We start from the raw sequence: 20,090 nt of genomic DNA, 5'->3' as shown, positions 1-20,090 counted from the left end.
GTAGAGAAGCAGCGTGGCTCAGGGGAAAGCACACAGGCTTGGGAGTCAGAAGTCACGGGTTCTAATTCCGCTCTGCCACTTGTCCGCTGTGTGACTTCAGGCAAGTCACTGCTCTGGGCCTCAGTTATCTCATCTGTAAAATGGGGATTAAGACCGTGAGCCCCCCGTGGGACAACCTGATTACCTTGTAACCTCCCCAGCGCTTGGAACAGTGCTTTGCACATAGTAAGCGCTTAACAAATGCATCATTGTTATTATTACAGTGCTCTGCACACAGTAAGCGCTCAATAAATACAACTGAACGAATGAAGTCCTGTGGTTGAACTCTCCTGCTTTGATGGCTGAGGTGAAGGGTGGCAGGATCTAATACTAACGGAGAGAAGTGCCTCTCTACCTTCTACGTCTTCCCTTCACCCATCTAAAACAAAAAAGATTGAGACCCTCCTGGGTCTGGGGACGTTTTAAGAACTTTCGAGGAGACGTTCTCCCTCTCCCACCACTGGTATTAAGCTTTTGCTAGGTGCTAAGCACTGGGCTAAACACCACGACTCTTCCATCCAACGTAATCGCCGGCTGAAATGAGAGAAGGGAGGCCAAAGGTTTACCTGAAACAATGGTCCACCACCATGTGAACACCTCCCACCTCGCCAGGGATTCCTAACTGAAGGGAAGACGTGGCGGAAGGCTTAACGGGTGGAGGCTGTCACCGCTTCCTCAGTGTCTGTGGCGAAGCAGCAGCATGGTTTAGTGGAAAGAGCCCGGGCTTGGGAGTCGGAGGACGTGGGTTCTAATCTGGGTGACCTTGGGCAAGCCACTTCACTTCTCTGTGCCTCCGTTACCTCACCTGTAAAATGGGGATTAAAGACCGAGCCCCACGTGGGACATCCTGATTAACCTGTATCTACCCCGGGCCTAGAACAGTGCTTGGCACGTAGTAAGTGCTTAAATACCCTGATTATTATTATTAATAATGAATAGACAGATCAGGGCACCTGGTGATTCAACAACCCGTGCATTTTTTGAGGGATGTCAGAGGCAAAGCGGCCCTTGAGTCCCTCGGGGGGGCTCGGATGAGGGTCATTTGCGAAGCCCCCCGTATGGCTGCCTTTCATCGTCTGCCCACCTCTGAAGCCTTATTTTAAAATCACACCTCCCCCAGGAGACCTTCCTAAGCCCTTCTCGCTCTTCGCACTTGGGTGCAGATCCCTAATTTTCACGTCTACCTCCCCCTCTAGACCGTAAGCTCCTCGAGGGCAGGGAACACGCCTATTAACTCGTATACTAAGCATTCGGTACTGAGTGCTTCCTGTGTGCAGAGCACGGTACTAAGCGCTTGGAAAGTACAACTCAGCAACAGGGACAATCCCTGCCCACAACGGGCTCACAGTCTAGAAGGTGGGAGACAAGCAACAAAACGAGTAAACAAGCAATGAAGCCCCCCCGTATGGCTGCCTTTCATCTTCTGGCCCCAGGACGGCTTGATCACGGTAAAAGACCTGGGTAATGAGAAGAAAACCTGGATAATGAGAAGAAGTGAGTAGGCCACCTTCAGAGGGAGCGGGGCAGGGAGAGGGTGAAACCTGTAGGCCCTAAGGAGTCAATCACACCAACTTTTCCAACAACCTAGGCTAGTAATAATGTGATTAGATCATTTCATTGACTATTGTGGCCCACATCTCCCCGCTCCTCCCCTGGTTACCCGCCCATCTCCTGTCAGACAGAAACTCCTTCCCCTGGGCTTTAATGCACTCAATCAGCTTGCCCCCTTCCACCTCACCTCGCTGATTTCCTACGACGCAGTCCGCACATTTCATTCCCCTAAAGCCAACCTTCTCACTACGTCTATCTCGCCACCGACCCCTCGCCCGCGTCCTTCCTCCCTCCCACTTCGTATACAACAGCCCACCTCCGAAGCCTTATTTTAAAATCACACCTCCCCCAGGAGCCCTTCCTAAGCCCTTCTCGCTCTTCATCCGGCTCTCAGCCCCACAGCACTTGGGTTCAGATCCGTAATTTTCACGTCTACCTCCCTCTCTATAATAATAATAATTAATAATGACATTTATTAAGCGCTTACTATGTGTAGAGCACTGTTCTAAGCGCTGGGGAATTTACAAGGTGATCAGGTTGTCCCCTGTGGGGCTCACAGTGTTAATCCCCATTTTACAGATGAGGTAACAGGCCCAGAGAAGTGAAGTGACTTGCCCAAAGTCACACAGCTGACGAGTGGTGGAGCTGGGATTTGAACCCATGACCTCTGACTCCAAAGCCCAGGCTCTTTCCACTGAGCCACGCTGCTCCTCGTGGGCAGGGACACGCCTACCGACTCGTATACCAAGCATTCGGTAGGGTGCTCCATTCATTCATTCAATCGTATTTATTGAGCCCTTACTGTGTGCAGAGCACTGTACTAAGCGCTTGGAAAGTACGGTTCCGCAACAAATAGAGACAATCCCTGCCCGCAACGGGCTCACCGTCTAGAAGGTGGGAGACAGGCAACGAAACAAGTAGACGAGCAGTGAAACTCCACACGCGGTAAGGACTCAATAAACACCACCGACTGATTGCAGCCAGTAAAGAGACTCCAGTCCCAGCCGGTGAGTAGCAGACCGCTCATCACGCGCAACGGAGCGACGCCGGGAACAAAATCTTAGAGCAAAAATTTATTAAAATCCATTTATAGTGTTGTTCAGAAAAACATTCAGAAAACAGCATTCAAGTCATTTTTGGTGGTTGCCTCTACGCTCACGAGGGCTTTGTGGGAAGACGCTACTTACCGTAGAGGATTTTTTTTTTAAACAAGATGCCTTTTTATATCGGAAAATTATACATTTAACATTGCACCATCTCCGGTTCATTCTACATAACCTCTTTTCGTTCATATGGCACGGCCCTATTACCTCAGGAGGGAGTTAAGAGAAAACAGCAGAAATACCTTCTGCGTAACACCATACCGACGGGGGGGAAAAAAAGTATATTACATGAGAGTCATAAAAAGCTTTACATTTTAGAGTCAAGACACACACTCATCCCAACAGCACGCCCGGAATAACCAGACAGTCCCCAAACGGCACACACCTAACTGCGGAGGGTAGCCAACCGCGACTGCATCGCCTCGATGTCATCCTCTTCCTCCTCTTCCTCCTCGGCCGCCGTGGCCCCTGCGAGTTCCGGCTCCGGGAGGGCGTCGGTGACTTTACTCGGTGCTTTGCCCAAGGCCCCTGAAGAGAAAGTGAGAACCCGTTTTATTTTTAAAAAAGAAAAATAACGTCTACCCGCTGGCTTTTCCGCTCGAACAGGGGCTGGGGTGCTCGGTTAAAACCCGTAAGCGTGCGGGAAAAGGAGAGAGAGAAAAAAAGAAAATGGGACCGACAGCTTTCCCACGCTGAGAAGCAGCGTGGTTCAGTGGAAAGAGCCCGGGCTTTGGAGTCAGAGGGCATGGGTTCAAATCCCGGCTCCGCCAGTTGTCAGCTGTGTGACTCTGGGCAAGTCACTTCACTTCTCTGGGCCTCAGTTCCCTCATCTGTAAAACGGGGATGAAGAGAAGGAGCCTGGGCTTTGGAGTCAGAGGTCATGGGTTCAAATCCCGGCTCCGCCAGTTGTCAGCTGTGTGACTTTGGGCAAGTCACTTCGCTTCTCAGTTCCCTCATCTGTAAAATGGGGATTAAGGCTGTGAGCCCCCCGTGGGACAACCTGATCACCTTGTAACCTCCCCAGCACTTAGAACAGTGCTTTGCACATAGTAAGCGCTTAATAAATGCCATCATTATTATTATTATTACCTGCTGTGATCTCAAACAGTATTTTATCAATCTCCATTTCGGCTTCCTCTTCCATTTCGTCTTGATCCTCCATGCTTTCAAATGTGTCCTCCAGCATCTCCTCTATAATCCCAGCCTGAACACAAAGAAGACACGCCGCTCTCCACCATCACATTATCACCGGAGGCCCAAGAGGCACCCATTAATTCATTCATTTAATCATATTTACTGAGCACTTACTACGTGCGGAGCACTGTACTAACAGCTTGGGAGAGTGAAATAATAATAATAATGATGATGGTATTTGTTAAGTGCTTACTATGTGCAGAGCACTGTTCAGGTGATCAGGTTGTCCCACGTAGGGCTCACAGTTTTAATCCCCCTTTTACAGATAACTGAGGCACAGAGAAGTTGAATGGCTTGCCCAAGGTCATACAGCTAAGTGGCGGAGTTGGGATTTGAACTCATGACCTCTGACTCCCAAGTGGGCTCTATCCACTGACCCTCGCTGCTTCTCTGTGCAATGCAATAAACATGCTGATTTGGCCTGTCACGTGGCCTAGTGGACGGAGCCCGGGCTTGTCTGCTGTGTGACCTTGGGCAAGCCACTTAACTTCTCTCTGCCTCAGTTACCACACCTGTAAAATGGGGATGAAGACTGTGAGCCCCTCCACGTGGGATTATTTTATATCTACTGTAGCGCTTAGAACAGTGCTTGGCACATAGAAAGCACTTAACAAACACCACAATTATTATTATTAAGAAAATGAGTTCTAATCCCAGCTCCTCCACTTGTCCGCTGTTTGACCTTGGGCAATTCACTTCACTTCTCTGGTCCTCACCTGTCAAATGGGGATTAAGACTGGGTGCCCCGGGTGGGACATGGATTGTGTCCAAATTGCTTTGTATCTGCCCCAGCACTTAGAACAGTGCCTGGCACGTGCTTGACAAAAACTATTTAAAAAAAAAAAATTAAAATTCCCCGATGCCCCGGAATTCTGCCGGAATCCGGGCAGCCGGAGGGAGACGGGCTCCGGCCCAAATGGCGGGATCCCAGGGATGTCGGCCGTCCTTCCCGGCACAGCTGAGAGCCCTCTCAGTGGCCAGTTGTTCCGGCCACCTGGAGGAAGCGGGCCGGCCCTGATTACACCTCCAGCAGTTCACCCCCAAGACCTTAATAATAATAACAATAATGGTATTTGTTAAGCGCTTACTATGTGCAAAGCACTGTTCAAAGCGCTGGGGAGGTTACAACATGATCAGGTTGTCCCACGGGGGGGGCTCACAGTTTTCACCCCTATTTTACAGATGAGGTCACTGAGGCCCAGAGAAGTGAAGTGGCTTGCCCAAAGTCAATCAATCGTATTTATTGAGCGCTTACTGTGTGCAGAGCACTGTACTAAGCACTTGGGAAGTACAAATTGGCAACATATAGAGACAGTCCCTACCCAACAGTGGGCTCACAGTCTAAATGGGGGAGGCAAAACCAAACATACTAACAAAATAAAGTAAATAGAATAGATATGTACAAATCACAGAGCTGACAGTTGTCGGGGCCAGGATTTGAACCCGTGACCTCTGACTCCAAAGCCTGGGCTCTTTAAACTGAGCCACGCCGCTTCTCCATGCTTAATGCGGCCTGGCCTACTGGCTAGAGCTTGCGTGTCAGAAGGACATCGGTTCGAATCCTGGCTCCACCGTTTGTCTCCTTTGTGACCTTGGGCAAGTCACTTCACTTCTCCGGGCCTCAGTTCCCTCATCTGCGAAATGGGGATTGAGACTGTGAGCCCCACCTGGGACAGGGACTGTGTCCACCCCGATTTGCTTGCATTCTCCCTATCGCTTAGCAGAGTGCCTGGCACATAGTAAGCGCTTAACAAAAACGATTACTATTATCGTTATTATTATGAATGACAGATGCCCTGCCCACAAAGAGCTTACGGTCTAGAGGGTCCGCCTTGCTTGTCACACAGTAGATGATCTCACCTTCATCATCATCATCATCATCAATCGTATTTACTGAGTGCTTACTGTGTGCATAGCACTGGACTAAGCGCTTGGGAAGTACAAGTTGGCAACATCAAGAGACCGTCCCTACCCAACAGTGGGCTCACAGTCTAAAAGGGGGAGACGGAGAACAAAACCAAACATACTAACAAAATAAAATAAATAGAATAGATATGTACAAGTAAAATAAATAAATAAATGAATGAATGAATAAATAAGTAAATAAGTAAATAATAAATAAATAAATAAATAACAAATAAAGAATAAATAAGTGAATGAATGAATAAATAAATAAATAAATAAAGATAAATAAATAAATAAAGATAAATAAAGATAAATAAATAAATAAATAAATAAATAAATAAATAAATAAATAAATAAATAGATGAGTGAGTAAGTAAATAAATAAATAAATAAATAGCCGACCTTCATCATCTCCTTGGACAATTCTCGCATGGTGGCCTGGATTTCCGGGATCTTCACTAGACTCTGCATGGCCTTCATCACCTCCGTACTCTTCTGTAAGGAGCCAGCCACTCGGAGAACAGCTGAAAGACAAAATGATAATAATAATAATAATGGTATCTGTTAAGTGCTTACTACGCACCAGCAGGCTGTACTGAGCGCTGGGGTGAATACAAGCAAATCGGGGTGGACACAGTCCCTGGTCTCACGTGGGGCTCACAGTCCCAATCCCCATTTTCCAGATGAGGTAACTGAGGCCCAGAGGACTGAAGCGACTTGCCCAGGGTCACAGAGCAGACGAGTGGCGGAGCCGGGACTAGAACCCATGACCTTCTGACTCCGAAGCAATTGTGAGCCCCTCGTGGGACAACCTGATCGCCTTGTAACCTCCCCAGCGCTTGGGACAGTGCTTTGCACACAGTAAGCGCTTAACAAATACCAACATTATTATTATTATTGTTTAGAGAAGCAGCGTGGCTCTGCGGACAGAGCCCGGGCTTTGGAGTCAGAGGTCATGGGTTCAAATCCCGGCTCCGCCCCTTGTCAGCCGTGCGACTTTGGGCCAGCCACTTCACTTCTCTGGGCCTCAGTGACCTCATCTGGAAAATGGGGATGAAGACTGTGAGCCCCACCTGGGACAACCTGATCACCTTGTGACCACCCCAGCGCTTAGAACAGTGCTCTGCACATAGTAAGCGCTTAATAAATGCCATGATTATTATTATTATTATTATGAAGGAGGGACTGGTTAATAATAACTGTAGTACTTGTTAAGCCCTTACTATGAGCCCGGCACTGTACTGAGCACTGAGGTGGACACAAGCAAATTGGGTTGGACACAATCCCTGTCCCGCCTGGGGCTCCGTTCACCATTTGGGTAATGAAAGGTATTTAAAAGGATTTAGCTGCCACTCTATTAAAATGCAGATTTAAAATCCCTCAGGCGGCTGTTTCCTTGAGTCTTTGAATCCCCAAATCAAATCCCCTTCGCCCAGCACCGAGGGCTAGTGTTCCGTGAGCGTATTAAAAGCAGAGGCGTTTCAAAAGCAGAGGTGTTTCCTTCTTTGGGGAAAAAAATCCAAGAAACGGCTTGGCCTAGGGGATACAGCCTGGGCCAATTAATCAATCAATCAATCAATCAATCAATTGTATTTATTGAGCGCTTACTGTGTGCAGAGCACTGAACTAAGCGCTTGGGAAGTACAAGTTGGCAACATATAGAGACAGTCCCTACCCAACAGTGGGCTCACACTTCTCTAGACTTTAGTTTTCACCTCACCCTCAGCCCTACTGCCCTTATGTACATATTTATCCTCTATTAATAATAATAACGATGGCATTTGACGAGTGCCTACTATGTGCGCAGCACTGTCCTAAGCGCTGGGGGGGATACAAGGTGATCAGGTTGTCCCACGTGCGGCTCAGAGTTTTAATCGCCATTTTACAGATGAGGTCCCTGAGGCACAGAGAAGTGAAGTGACTTGCCCACGGTCACACAGCAGACGTGGCAGAGCCGGGATGAGAACCCATGACTTCTGACTCCAAAGCCCGGGCTCTTGCCACTGTGGGCAGGGAATGCGTTTATTGTTCTACTGAACTTTCCCAAGTGCTTAATACAGTGCTCTGCACACAGTAAGCGCTCAATAAATACCGTTGATTGACCCACTGGTTGACCAGGCTAGCCCTCCGGCCTTCCACTTGTGCCCTCCTCCTCCTCCTCCTGCTGTGAGGCTGGACGGCTAGCCTGGTCAACCAGTGCATCATCATCATCAATCGTATTTATTGAGCGCTTACTGTGTGCACAGCACTGTATTAAGCGCTTGGGAAGTACAAACTGGCAACATATAGAGACAGTCCCGACCCAACAGTGGGCTCACAGTCTAAAAGTGCACGCAGTAAGCGCTCAATAAATACTACTGAGTGAATGAACGAAGCGACCTAGGCCATTCGCATTTCCTAGAAGTGTTCCTGACATCCTGTCCCGGTACAAATGGGTGTTCCCGGGCTTTGGGCGAAATGCCAAGCCGTTGAGACCGCTGGGTTTGGGAACTTCAGTCCGGGTGGGAAACATTCCCCGCTGCCGGCCTCCTTCCGGATTTCAGGAAGCCCAACCCAACCGCAGCCTGGATTCTCGGGCTTTTCAAGCTCCGGGTTCTTGGCTCTAAAGTTCAGCCATCTGGAATGGGGTGGTGGGAAGATCATGTCGACAGACTTTTTCTATTAGCGCAGAGTCCTCAGAATATCTTTGGTGTCAACCCCGGATCGAGCCGAGAAATGTCAACATACTGATTCTTACTAATACTGTACTTTTAGACTTTTAGACTGTGAGCCCACTGTTGGGTAGGGACTGTCTCTATATGTTGCCAATTGGTACTTCCCAAGCGCTTAGTACAGTGCTCTGCACATAGTAAGCGCTCAATAAATACGATTGATGATGATGATGATGTACTGCGCTTGCCTGCCCTTTTTTTTTAAAAAAAAAAACGGCATTTGTTAAGTGCTTACCATGCACTGTACAAAGCACTGGGGTACGTACAAGCTAATTAGGTTGGACAAAGTCCCCGTCCCACCTGGGGATTACAGTCTTAATTCCCATTTTGCAGGTGAGAATCCCAAGAAGCTAAGTGTAGGATCATGCAACAGACGAGTGTCGGAGCCAGGATTAGAACTGGGCCAAGAATTAGGCCTGGGCATCAGAAGGACCTGAGTTCTAATCCCGGCTCCTTCCTCTCCCCCTCGTCCCCCTCTCCAACCCCCACATCTTACCTCCTTCCCTTCCCCACAGCACCTGTATATATGTATATACGTTTGTACACATTTATTATTCTATTTATTTATCTTACTTGTACATATCTATTCTATTTATTTTATTTTGTTAGTATGTTTGGTTTTGTTCTCTGTCTCCCCCTCCTAGACTGTGAGCCCGCTGTTGGGTAGGGACTGTCTCTATGTGTTGCTGACTTGTACTTCCCAAGCGCTTAGTACAGTGCTCTGCACACAGTAAGCGCTCAATAAATACGATTGATTGATTGATTGATTGATCTGTCTGCAGGGTGACCCTGGGCAAGTCACTTCACTTCTCTGGGCCCCAGTTCCCTCATCTGTAAAACGCCTGTCTCCCTCTCTACGCTGTAAATTCCTTGAAGGTAGGGATTGTACCAACTCTCCTGGCCCGTACTCTCCCCAGCGCTTAGTGCAGTGCTCTGCACCCAGTAAGCGCTCAATAAAAACCATCGATCGATGGATTGATTACAAGTGAGATTACAATCTGAAAGTTCCCGGTGGCGAGGGATGCCACCTCTCTGAGGCGGGACTTTGGGCGTTTTTCCAGACTCAGGTCTCCGGAATCCCCGCTGCCTGCTTAGTGCTTCTAATTATTCCGGGAACCTTTGCAGAAGATTAAAATCCAGCAGTTGGCATCCCCACGGAGCGAATGAATGAACATCGCAAGCGCTTATTTAGGTCTGAAAGGCATATCCTATTTGTCCCCTCACCGGCCCGAAGCAGCGGGGTGGTTAGCGCGATTCATCTGAGCTCTTACCGAGCTGGTTCTTCATCCCCATGAGGACGGAGTTCATGTGGGCTTTTGATGCGTACAGTTTACTCACTGCCTTTCGGGACCGAATCATCTCCTTCGCCAGGACCACGCACACGTCCTTCTGGCCCTTTTTGGCCGCATCCTTCACCGATCGCTTCACTTTCTCTTCCTCTCTCTGGATATCTACATTTCGAAGGACACGGGGAGGAGACGCGTTAACCAGGCGGGAGGCCACCCGGCCCACGGGAGTCAAAGGGACGGCTGACACCCGGCAGGATTCCTTCCTCCGCTTTCTCTGCCAGATGAAACAGGCCGACGCTCGGGTCAGGGTAAATTCGACCCAAAACACGCTGCTAATAGAAATTAAATACAAGGTTTTGGTTTCCCCAGGAAACAGCTAGCGGCTAGCCTCTTAGACCCTGACAAATGTCCGACGTGCTTTTTCAGGTCCCACACTAAGATTGCCGGTACATTAGATCAAGCAAGCCGGAATCGTGGAGATTACCCCCATCTTACCTCCTTCCCTTCCCCACAGCACCTGAATATATGTATATATGTTTGTACATTTTTTTTACTCTATTTATTTTATTTGTACATATCTATTCTACTTATTTTATTTTGTTAGTATGTTTGGTTTTGTTCTCTGTCTCCCCCTTTTAGACTGTGAGCCCACTGTCGGGTAGGGACTGTCCCTATATGTTGCCAATTTGTACTTCCCAAGCGCTTAGTACAGTGCTCTGCACATAGTAAGCGCTCAATAAATACGATTGATGATGATTACGGATTTTTGGAATGCCTGAATTGGTCACTGGGGACTAGCTTAATGCAGAGTGGGCAACAATCTCCCCAAAAGTTATAAACACAGGGCGCAAATTGGATTTCTCCACTTGTCTGCTGTCTGACCTTAGGCGAGTCACTTAACTTTTCTGTGCCTCAGTTACCATCATCTGTAAAGTGGGGATTAAGACATGAGCCCCATGTGGGACATGGACTGTGTCTAATCTGATTAGCTTGTATCTTCCCCCAGCACATACTACAGTGTCTGGTACATAGTAAGTGCTTAACAAGTACTATTCCTCCCTTCAAAGCCCCACTGAGAGCTCAACTCCTCCAGGAGGCCTTCCCAGACTCAGCCCCCTCCTTCCTCTCCCCCGCCTTACCTCCTTCTCCTCCCCACAGCACCTGTATATATGTATATATGTTTGTACGGATTTATTACTCTATTTTATTTGTACATATTTATTCTATTTATTTTATTTTGTTAATACGTTCTGTTGTCCATCTCCCCCTTCTAGACTGTGAGCCCGCTGTTGGGTAGGGACTGTCTCTAGATGTTGCCAACTTGTACTTCCCAAGCGCTTAGTACAGTGCTCTGCACACAGTAAGCGCTCAATAAATACGATTGATTGACTGTGAGTCCACTGTTGGGTAGGAACTATGTTGCCAACTTGTACTTCCCAAGCGCTTAGTACAGTGCTCTGCACACAGTAAGCGCTCAATAAATACGACTGATTGATTGATTGTGAGTAAGCGCTCAATAAATACGATCGAATGAATGAATGAATGAATTTTGGAGCTAGAGGTGGCTTTTCTTCTTCACTGGCCATGTGACTCACATCATCATCGTCATCAATCGTATTTATTGAGCGCTTACTTATGGATCCTTTCCCTGGCACGACCATGGGCTGCCTTGGGTCGTATCTCTGGACCTTTTGGCAGCTGGGAACACCCCTATCATTCATTCATTCATTCATTCAGTGCTATTTATTGAGTGCTTACAGCGTGAGGAGCACTGCACCAGCGCTTGGGACAGCACAACCGACAACACACTCCTTGCCCACAGTGAGCTTACAGTCTTGCCCTCGGGGACCGAGGCCCGGCAGGGTTGAGGCACTGTGTCCCACCCTCACCTATGGCTTCCTCACATTCACCACGATCGTATTGGTTGAGCGCTTACTGTGTGCACAGCACTGTGCTAAGTGCTTGGGAAACTACAACACAACAATAAACAGTGGCATGGCCTGCCCACAGTGAGCTCACGGTCTAGAGTGGGGGAGAGAGACATCAGTCCCACCACCACCACCTCTGCCCACTCCAGACCTAGAAACATCGTGGGGTCTCTGCCACTCGCAACCATCATCCCAGCCCACCACCCCTGCACCCAAATATCCGGGCTGTTGTAACAACAAAAACAACAAAAAAATGGTACCAGCTTTGTCTGAGAGGGCCGGGATGGCAAGGTGGGGACGTTTGGAGGAGGGTAAAGTGTTTCAAACTGCAGGAACAATAATAATAATAATGATAACGGCATTTGTTAAGTGCTTACTATGTGCCAGGCAATGTACTATGCACTGGGGTGGGTACGAGCAAATCGATTTGGACACAGTCCCTGTCCCAAGTGGGGCTCACAGTTTCAATCCCCATTTTACAGATGAGGTAACTGAGGCCCAGAGAAGTGAACTGATTTGCCCAAGGTCACACAGCAGATACGTGGCAGAGCAGGGGTTAGAACACACGTCCTCTGACTCCCAAGACCATGCTCTTTCCATTAATTTATTTTAATGGCTCTCATCCCCTCTAGACCGTTAGCTCTTCGTCGGCGGGGACTGCGTCTACCAACTCTGTTGCACTGTACTCTCCCACGCAATTAGTACAGTGCTCGGAACACAGCAAGTGCTCAATAAATACCACTGATTGACTAATTGGGCAGAGAATACTTCACTTTTTTGTTTTGTACTTTCTGTACTTCTCAATTCCCATTCTCCCTCCTACTCGGACTGTAAGCCCCATGTGGGACGAGGGCGGTGCCCAACCTGATTAGCTTATATCTACACCAATGCTCATGACTCATAGCGCCTAATAAATACCACGGTTCATAAAAAATAATAATTGTGGTATCTGTTAAGCATTTACTATGTGCCAGGCACTGTACGGAGCACTGGGGTGGATACAAGCAAATCGGGTTGGACACGGTCCCTGTCCCACATGGGGCTCACAGTCTTCATCTCCACTGTACAGATGAGGTAACAGGCACAGAGAAGTGAAGTGACTTGCCTAAGGTCACACAGCAGGCAAGTGGGGGAGCAGGGACTTAGAACTTATACAAAACGGTGCCACTGATGGGAAAAATTACCCTTGGGTGTGAGTGTGGAATTGACAGCTCCAACCTCATATAATGAGTGGAGAGAGTTTTATTCTTCAATAATAAGACGGCTTAAGGGGTGGAGAGAGGAAAGGCACAAAACAAATGCCAGTTCTTCCTGACTACTTCAGAAAAAAGCCAAGACTTATTGTGGGAGGGAAGGATTCCAACAGTAACCATGAAATCCTGTCATCCTGAAAATTCCCATTACTTGACGAATAACCTGGGATAAATTCAGCAGCACCAGGCCGAATCAGCAGGGCTGGATTTCATTTCTGATCACCGAAGAGCCATAAAGAGGTAGACGAACAAAGATATTTACGTGAGGTAATGACTGGATTCAGTTATGACTAAAAATTCAGCTTGTACAGCTTAACTGGGACCACCTGAAGAAGGGAATTCAATTACACGGCTTAAACATATTTGAAAGTCCCGGGGGGGGGAAAAAGAGAGCTATTAAATGACCCCACGAAATTCAGAAGAAAATAATCCTTTCAGGCACATCCCCGAGGGGGTGACCGATTCCAGGAAATCCGGCTGCACTTTGAGTTTCCTCACTTGCTGTTTGTGAATCCCAGGCTTGGAAAAGGAGTTGGGGGGCTCTTTTTTCAGGAAGTAAGTGCCTAGCAAGAAGGAAAGATCAAATTCACGGCCATTTCAAGCTTCCTGGAAGGATAACACCTGCCTCTGGCTTTACTAACCCGATAAACAAAACCGCAGTGCACCTGAGATGTGGCGGGGGAGGCCCGGGTTCTGCGGCTCGAGACAGAAATGCCCGAGTAAAAGAAGCGAGAGGAAGGATCCTGGGCTCCAATTTTCCTGAGGTTGGAAATCGACTGCTGCAAAGTGAAGCAACGACTGAAAGAAAACCACGGTTCCGTCTCTGGAGTAAAGGAAATAGAAGCTACTTGAAAGAAAATGGCAGAGATTTTTCTACCCTACTTCACAGGGGCATCAATCACCACAGAACCTGGGGACTTTCATAACTCTTTTTCACGGAAAACCCCACAAAACGTGGTAAAGAATAAGGTACTTTTCCTCTGTCCACCAGTCTGTGAGGTGCCCGTTTATAATTTCCTCAGCAACAGTTAAAGGCCAAGGCAAAGAGGCAGGTCTGGCTTGGTGCGGATAAGGACACATAGGGAGGCCGGGGAAAGAGTGTTCCTCAGGCTTTAGATGTCCATTTCTCAGTGCCAGCTGACAATAATTAACAATAATAATAATAATAATAATAATAATAATAATAAATTGTGGCATTAGTAAAGTGCTTATTATGTGCCAGGCGCTGTTCTAAGCACTGGGGTGGATACAAGCAAATCGAATTGGACGAAGTCCCTGATCCATATGGATCCATATCCATATCCTTCTAGACTGTGAGCCCACTGTTGGGTAGGGACCGTCTCTATATGTTGCCAACTTGTACTTCCCAAGCGCTTAGTACGGTGCTCTGCACACAGTAAGCGCTCAATAAATACGATCGATTGATTGATTGATATGGGGCTCACAGTTTTACTCCCATTTTACAGATGAGGTAACTGAAGAACGGCGAAGTGACTTGCTCAAGGCCACACAGCAGGCATGTGGCGGGGCCGGGATTAGAACCCAGGTCCTCCCGACCCCCAGGCCCGGGCTCTACCCACTAGGCCACGCCGCTTCTCAAATGGAGACACGGCGTTCAAACCCGGGGCCTCATACATGCAAATCGTGCGTTTTACCACTGAGCTACACCCAATTCACTTCTGTAAGTATCCATCGGTCAATGGACCAAAGGTATTGACTGGGAATTTACTACGCACTGTACTAAGCACACGGGAAAGGATAATGCAGCAGAATATCCGAGAACTGCCCTCAAGGCAACATCCTTGGATTTAATCTGCTTTCGCCTCCGAAGGAATGAAATATCTGGGCTAACTTGGTTCTCTGTAGCCGGCTCCGACTGCGACCAGAAGCAATAGGAGCAGATGGGTTCTCTAAGATGGGCCCGGGGCCAGTCCAATTTATACCTGGGTGGCCAAGTCTCAATTTTTAACTGATAATAAGGGGTGGTGCGGTTCGTTTCAAGCAGATGTTTCAGGGAGGGTGTGATGCAAAAAAAGACAAAACTGTCAACAGCCCCAGTTCCTGCCAACCGTCGTAATAACAGTATTATTAAGCGCTTACTGCGCACAGAGCGGTGTACTAACCGCTAGGAAAAAATACGCAGGTGGAAATTAGACCCTGTCCCTGTCTCTCGGGGGACTTTGCAAATACTACAGCGAACGACACGTTTAGGTGTAAACAAGGTAGAAGGAATTCTCTGTCACATTTTGGCTTCTTTTAGACTGTGAGCCCGCTGTTGGGTAGGGACTGTCTCTATATGTTGCCAACTTGGACTTCCCAAGCGCTTAGTACAGTGCTCTGCACACAGTAAGCGCTCAATAAATACGATTGATTGATTGATTTTCCTCTCCATCCCCCCGTCTTACCTCTTTCCCTTCCCCACAGCACCTGTATATATGTATATATGTTTGTACATATTTATTACTCTATTTATTTATTCATTTTACTTGTACATATCTATTCTATTTATTTTATTTTGTTAATATGTTTGGTTTTGTTCTCTTTCTCCCCCTTCTAGACTGGGAGCCCACTGTTGGGTAGGGACTGTCTCTAGATGTTGCCAACTTGGACTTCCCAAGCGCTTAGTACAGTGCTCTGCACACAGTAAGCACTCAATAAATACAATTGACTGATTGATTGATTGATTGATTGATTGTGAGCCCACTGTTGGGTAGGGACTGTCTCCATATGTTGCCAACTTGTACTTCCCAAGCGCTTAGTATGGTACTCTGCACACAGTAAGCGCTCAATAAATATGATTGATTGATTGATTGTGAGCCCACTGTTGGGTAGGGACTGTCTCTGTATGTTGCCAACTTGTACTTCCCAAGCGCTTAGTACAGTGCTCTGCACACAGTAAGCACTCAATAAATATGATTGATTGATTGTCAGCTGTGTGACTTTGGGCAAGTCACTTAACTTCTCTGGGCCTCAGTTACCTCATCTATAAAATGGGGATTAAGATTGTGATTAAGACTATATGTTGCCAATTTGTACTTCCCAAGCGCTCAGTACAGTGCTCTGCACACAGTAAGCGCTCAATGAATACGATTGAATGCACTGTGAGCCCCACATGGGACAACCTGATCACCTTGTATCCTCCCCAGCGCTTAGAACAGTGCTTTGCACATAGTAAGCACTTAAATACCAAAATTATTATTATTATTATTTGTTAAATGCTTATTATGTGCCAGGCACTGTACTAAGCGCTGGGGTAGATACCAGCTAATCGGGTTGGACACATTTCATGTCCCACGTGGGGCTCACAGACAATCTACATTTGACAGATGAGGCAACTGAGGCACCCAGAGAAGTGAAATAGCTTGCCTTCGGTTATGCAGCAGACAAGAGGCGGAGGCAGGATTAGAACCCAGGTCCTCTGCTCTCTCCAATGGCTCACATCACCCCCATGATCTCAACTTTTTTGGGGGGGGGCTTAGGGAGGGGGTGTCCCAAATCAATGTCAGTCCAGAAAACTCGTTTCGACTCCCATTTCCTCTCCACTTTGGAATTTCTTATTTCGCAAAAGTTTGGCGTCCGACAGGAATTGAGCTCTGTGTTTGGGGAAGTGCCAGCTGCCATTTTCTGCTGAGGCATAACTTTAAACCAAAGGAAGGACAATTCCCTGATGACTGGATAAAAGGATGAAATGGCATCGATCTTCTTCCCTTGACTTAAAACGATCCAGTTTTATGTTGCCAACTTGTACTTCCCAAGCGCTTAGTACAGTGCTCTGCACACAGTAAGCGCTCAATAAATACGATTGATGATGATGATGATGATCCCCCCTTGCATGCGAAATTTTACCAGTGGATTTCTCTGACGCTTTCTCATCTCTGGCGGTTAAAAACCCCGGTCATTTTTGCTCTGCATTTCTCCGACTTTGGAGTATGACTTCAGATGACGGATGTGCACAGGTTAAAATGGTGCTTAAACATTTCATATTCGCTACACTTACGTAAAAGGATGGAAAGATTAACTGTAAAAAAGCAAAAACCCAATTTACAGTTTCAAGTTGCTCTCTATATGTTGCCAACTTGTACTTCCCAAGCGCTTAGTACAGTGCTCGGCACACAGTAAGCGCTCAATAGATATGATTGATTGATTGATTGATTTTAGGGGGGGCTTTGAAGCTCTGTCGGGTATGAAGGGGGAGTGAGTTTAGAACTCCCCCTTTTAGACTGTGAGCCCACTGTTGGGTAGGGACTGTCTCTATATGTTGCCAATTTGTACTTCCCAAGCGCTTAGTACAGTGCTCTGCACATAGTAAGTGCTCAATAAATACGATTGATGATGATGATGATGATGAAGAGTGAGTTCCACACCAGAGGCAGGATGAGGACAAAGGGCCAGCGACGAGAAAGACAAGATCGAGAACAGTGAGTAGGTTGGCATTAGATTAGCAAAGTGTGCGGGCTGGGTTAATACGATTGATTGATTGATGATTGATTGATTGATTAGTAGAAAATCAGCGAGGTAAGAGGGGGTGAATTGGTTGAGTGCTTTAAAGCCAATGATAAGGAGGTGGGTGGGCAGCCCCTGGAGGTTCTTGAGGAGTGGGAAAGGCGTGGAATGAACATTTTTCTAGAAAAATGATCCAGACAGCAGTGAAGTATGGACTGGAGAGCAGAGAGATGGGAAGCAGAGGTCAGCGAGGAGGCAGATGCAATAATAATAATAATAATGGCATTTATTATTAAGCGCTTGCTATGTGCAAAGCACTGTTCTAAGCGCCGGGGAGGTTACAAGGTGATCAAGTCGTCCCACGTGGGGCTCACAGTCTTCATCCCCATTTGACAGATGAGGGAACTGAGGCCCAGAGAAGTGAAGTGACTTGCCCGAAGTCACACGGCTGACAACTGGCAGAGCTGGAATTTGAACCCATGTTCTATTTATTTTATTTTGCATTCTATTTATTTTATTTTGCATTCTATTTAATTTTGCATTCTATTTATTTTATTTTGCATTCTATTTATTTTATTAGTATGTTTGGTTTTGTTCTCTGTCTCCCCCTTTCAGACTGTGAGCCCACTGTTGGGTAGGGACTGTCTCTATATGTTGCCAATTTGTACTTCCCAAGCGCTTAGTACAGTGCTCTGCACATAGTAAGCGCTCAATAAATACGATTGATGATGATGATGTCCTCTGACTCCAAAGCCCGGGCTCTTTCCACTGAGCCACGCTGCTTCTCCAGTCAATAGTCAAATCAGGACAGGATGAGTGCTTGGAGCAGCGAAGGAACAGTTTGGATGGAGAGGAAAGGGGGGATTTTAGTGATGCCGTGAAGGTAGAACAGACAGGGTTTGGTGGAGGATTGAAAGTGTGGGTTGAAATCCCGGCTCAATTCTCTTGTCCGGAGCCCACGCCATCATCCACAGTCGACGCCATATATTTAAAAGATTCAGAGTTTTTATAACCAAGGGCAAACAACCTACCATTGGACTTGGAGTGGATTACAGGCTATTTTCTTTAGAGCAAATAAATCCTCTCTAAAAGGTGGCTAGAGCTCTGTACCTTTTTCGTTGTTGTTTTGGAAGTGTCACCCACTAAAAAGATAGCACTCCCAAGTTAGAACACCGTAAAAGCGACGTCTGGCAAGCTTAGCAAAAAAAACCCCCAAACCCCTAAACCCACTATTTTAGTGATCTGATAGAAAAAGGTTAGGTTAGTCATAAAATGCAACCAGAGTGCGAATTAGGGTTTCTCTTGAACTTCTCTGGTATATAGAAGGAACATATCGTTCTGCTCTTTGCTAGGCTAAAGGGGACCGTCTCTGTTGCCAACCTGTACTTCCCAAGCGCTTAGTACAGTGCTCTGCACACAGTAAGCGCTCAATAAATACGATTGAATGAATGAATGAATGAATGAATAAAGGAGGAGGATATTGAGTGTTTGTCGCTTGATGACAGGTCACAGACTGGAGCAGGAATTCAGCAGAGCACAGAGTTGCCTTCAATATTACATTATTTATGGTCATGGATAATAATAATAATAATAATAATGTTGGTATTTGTTAAGCGCTATGTGCCAAGCACTGTTCTAAGCACTGGGGGGATACAAGGTAATCAAGGCTGTCTCACGTGGGGCTCACAGTCTTCAACCCCATTTTACAGATGAGGAAACTGAGGCCCAGAGAAGTGAAGCAACTTGCCCAAAGTCACACGGCTGACAGGTGGTGGAGCCGGGATTAGAACCCACAACCTCTGACTCCCAAGCCCGGACTCTTTCCACTGAGCCACCTGAACTCATTTTGGCTAATGGTTTCAACTCCTTCCCAAACCAAATTGCCCATCCTATCTTTTCATAAGTTACAAATGGCCTGAATTGAAGGTTGCCTCCCAACCCGCAGTGCCATTTTCCCTTCCCGACAGTGTCTTCTCCGCTGGGCAGCAATAAGGCCTCGCTGAGAACGCCCCCGTTTCCTCCCAGAGTCATCCTGGACCCTCTATCCCATCCTACCTGGCATTCCAGCGCTTAGAACAGTGCTTTGCACATAGTAAGCGCTTAATAAATGCCATTATTATTATTATTATTATTATCCCCCATGGCAGAGAGGAAAAAAGGCAGGGCACCTTTATAACACCTCAGAGAGGCTCTGTGGCCACTGTGATCCTTAGACTCTAAACTATGAGGAGCCAGAAATTCTGTTCCTCCTGCTTTTTATTTTATTTTGTGCATTTTCAAACTAGTCTTTTATGCCATATTACTTTTTTCGTTCTTCCTTTCCTTTCTGTCACCAGTCCCCTCTCCCTGCCTTATATACCTAGATGGAGAACCCCTTGAGGGCCAGGGACTGTGTCTAATTTCTACCCAAACAGCCTCTCTCAGAGCTCAGTACACTGCTCTGCGCACACAGGACGCACTTAATAAATACTATTATTTCCATGACTACTGATGGCGCTTAATAAATACTATTATTTCCATGACTACTGATGGCGCTTAATAAATACTATCATTATTATTATTATTATTATTACTGACGGGCAAGCTAAGAAGCAATCAATGGTTAAAAGAAGAGCAAGGAAGAGATGAAGTAGATAAACTACATAATCCATCTGAATAAGAGTTGACTAAATGG

At 46.9% G+C, this 20,090-nt stretch overlaps 1 protein-coding gene across 1 annotated transcript in view; it reads right to left on the bottom strand.

The window, feature by feature from the left end:
* Positions 1–2,650: 2,650 nt before the first annotated feature.
* The window catches only part of LOC119932999 (charged multivesicular body protein 3), a 64,212-nt gene continuing 46,772 nt past the window's right edge, over positions 2,651–20,090 (bottom strand). The window contains exons 3-6 of the mRNA XM_038752151.1: positions 9,775–9,954; positions 6,195–6,316; positions 3,783–3,897; positions 2,651–3,221 (exon numbers count right to left, since the gene is read on the bottom strand). Coding sequence (XP_038608079.1) covers positions 3,079–3,221; positions 3,783–3,897; positions 6,195–6,316; positions 9,775–9,954 — 560 coding nt within the window. The 3' untranslated portion in view covers positions 2,651–3,078. The remainder of the gene's footprint in view (positions 3,222–3,782; positions 3,898–6,194; positions 6,317–9,774; positions 9,955–20,090) is intronic.

Source organism: Tachyglossus aculeatus, chromosome 10 (genome assembly GCF_015852505.1).
Source record: "Tachyglossus aculeatus isolate mTacAcu1 chromosome 10, mTacAcu1.pri, whole genome shotgun sequence".
Lineage (NCBI taxonomy): Eukaryota > Metazoa > Chordata > Mammalia > Monotremata > Tachyglossidae > Tachyglossus > Tachyglossus aculeatus.
The sequence above is the reverse complement of the archived record's forward strand: the minus strand, read 5'-3'. Positions and strand labels throughout refer to the sequence as shown.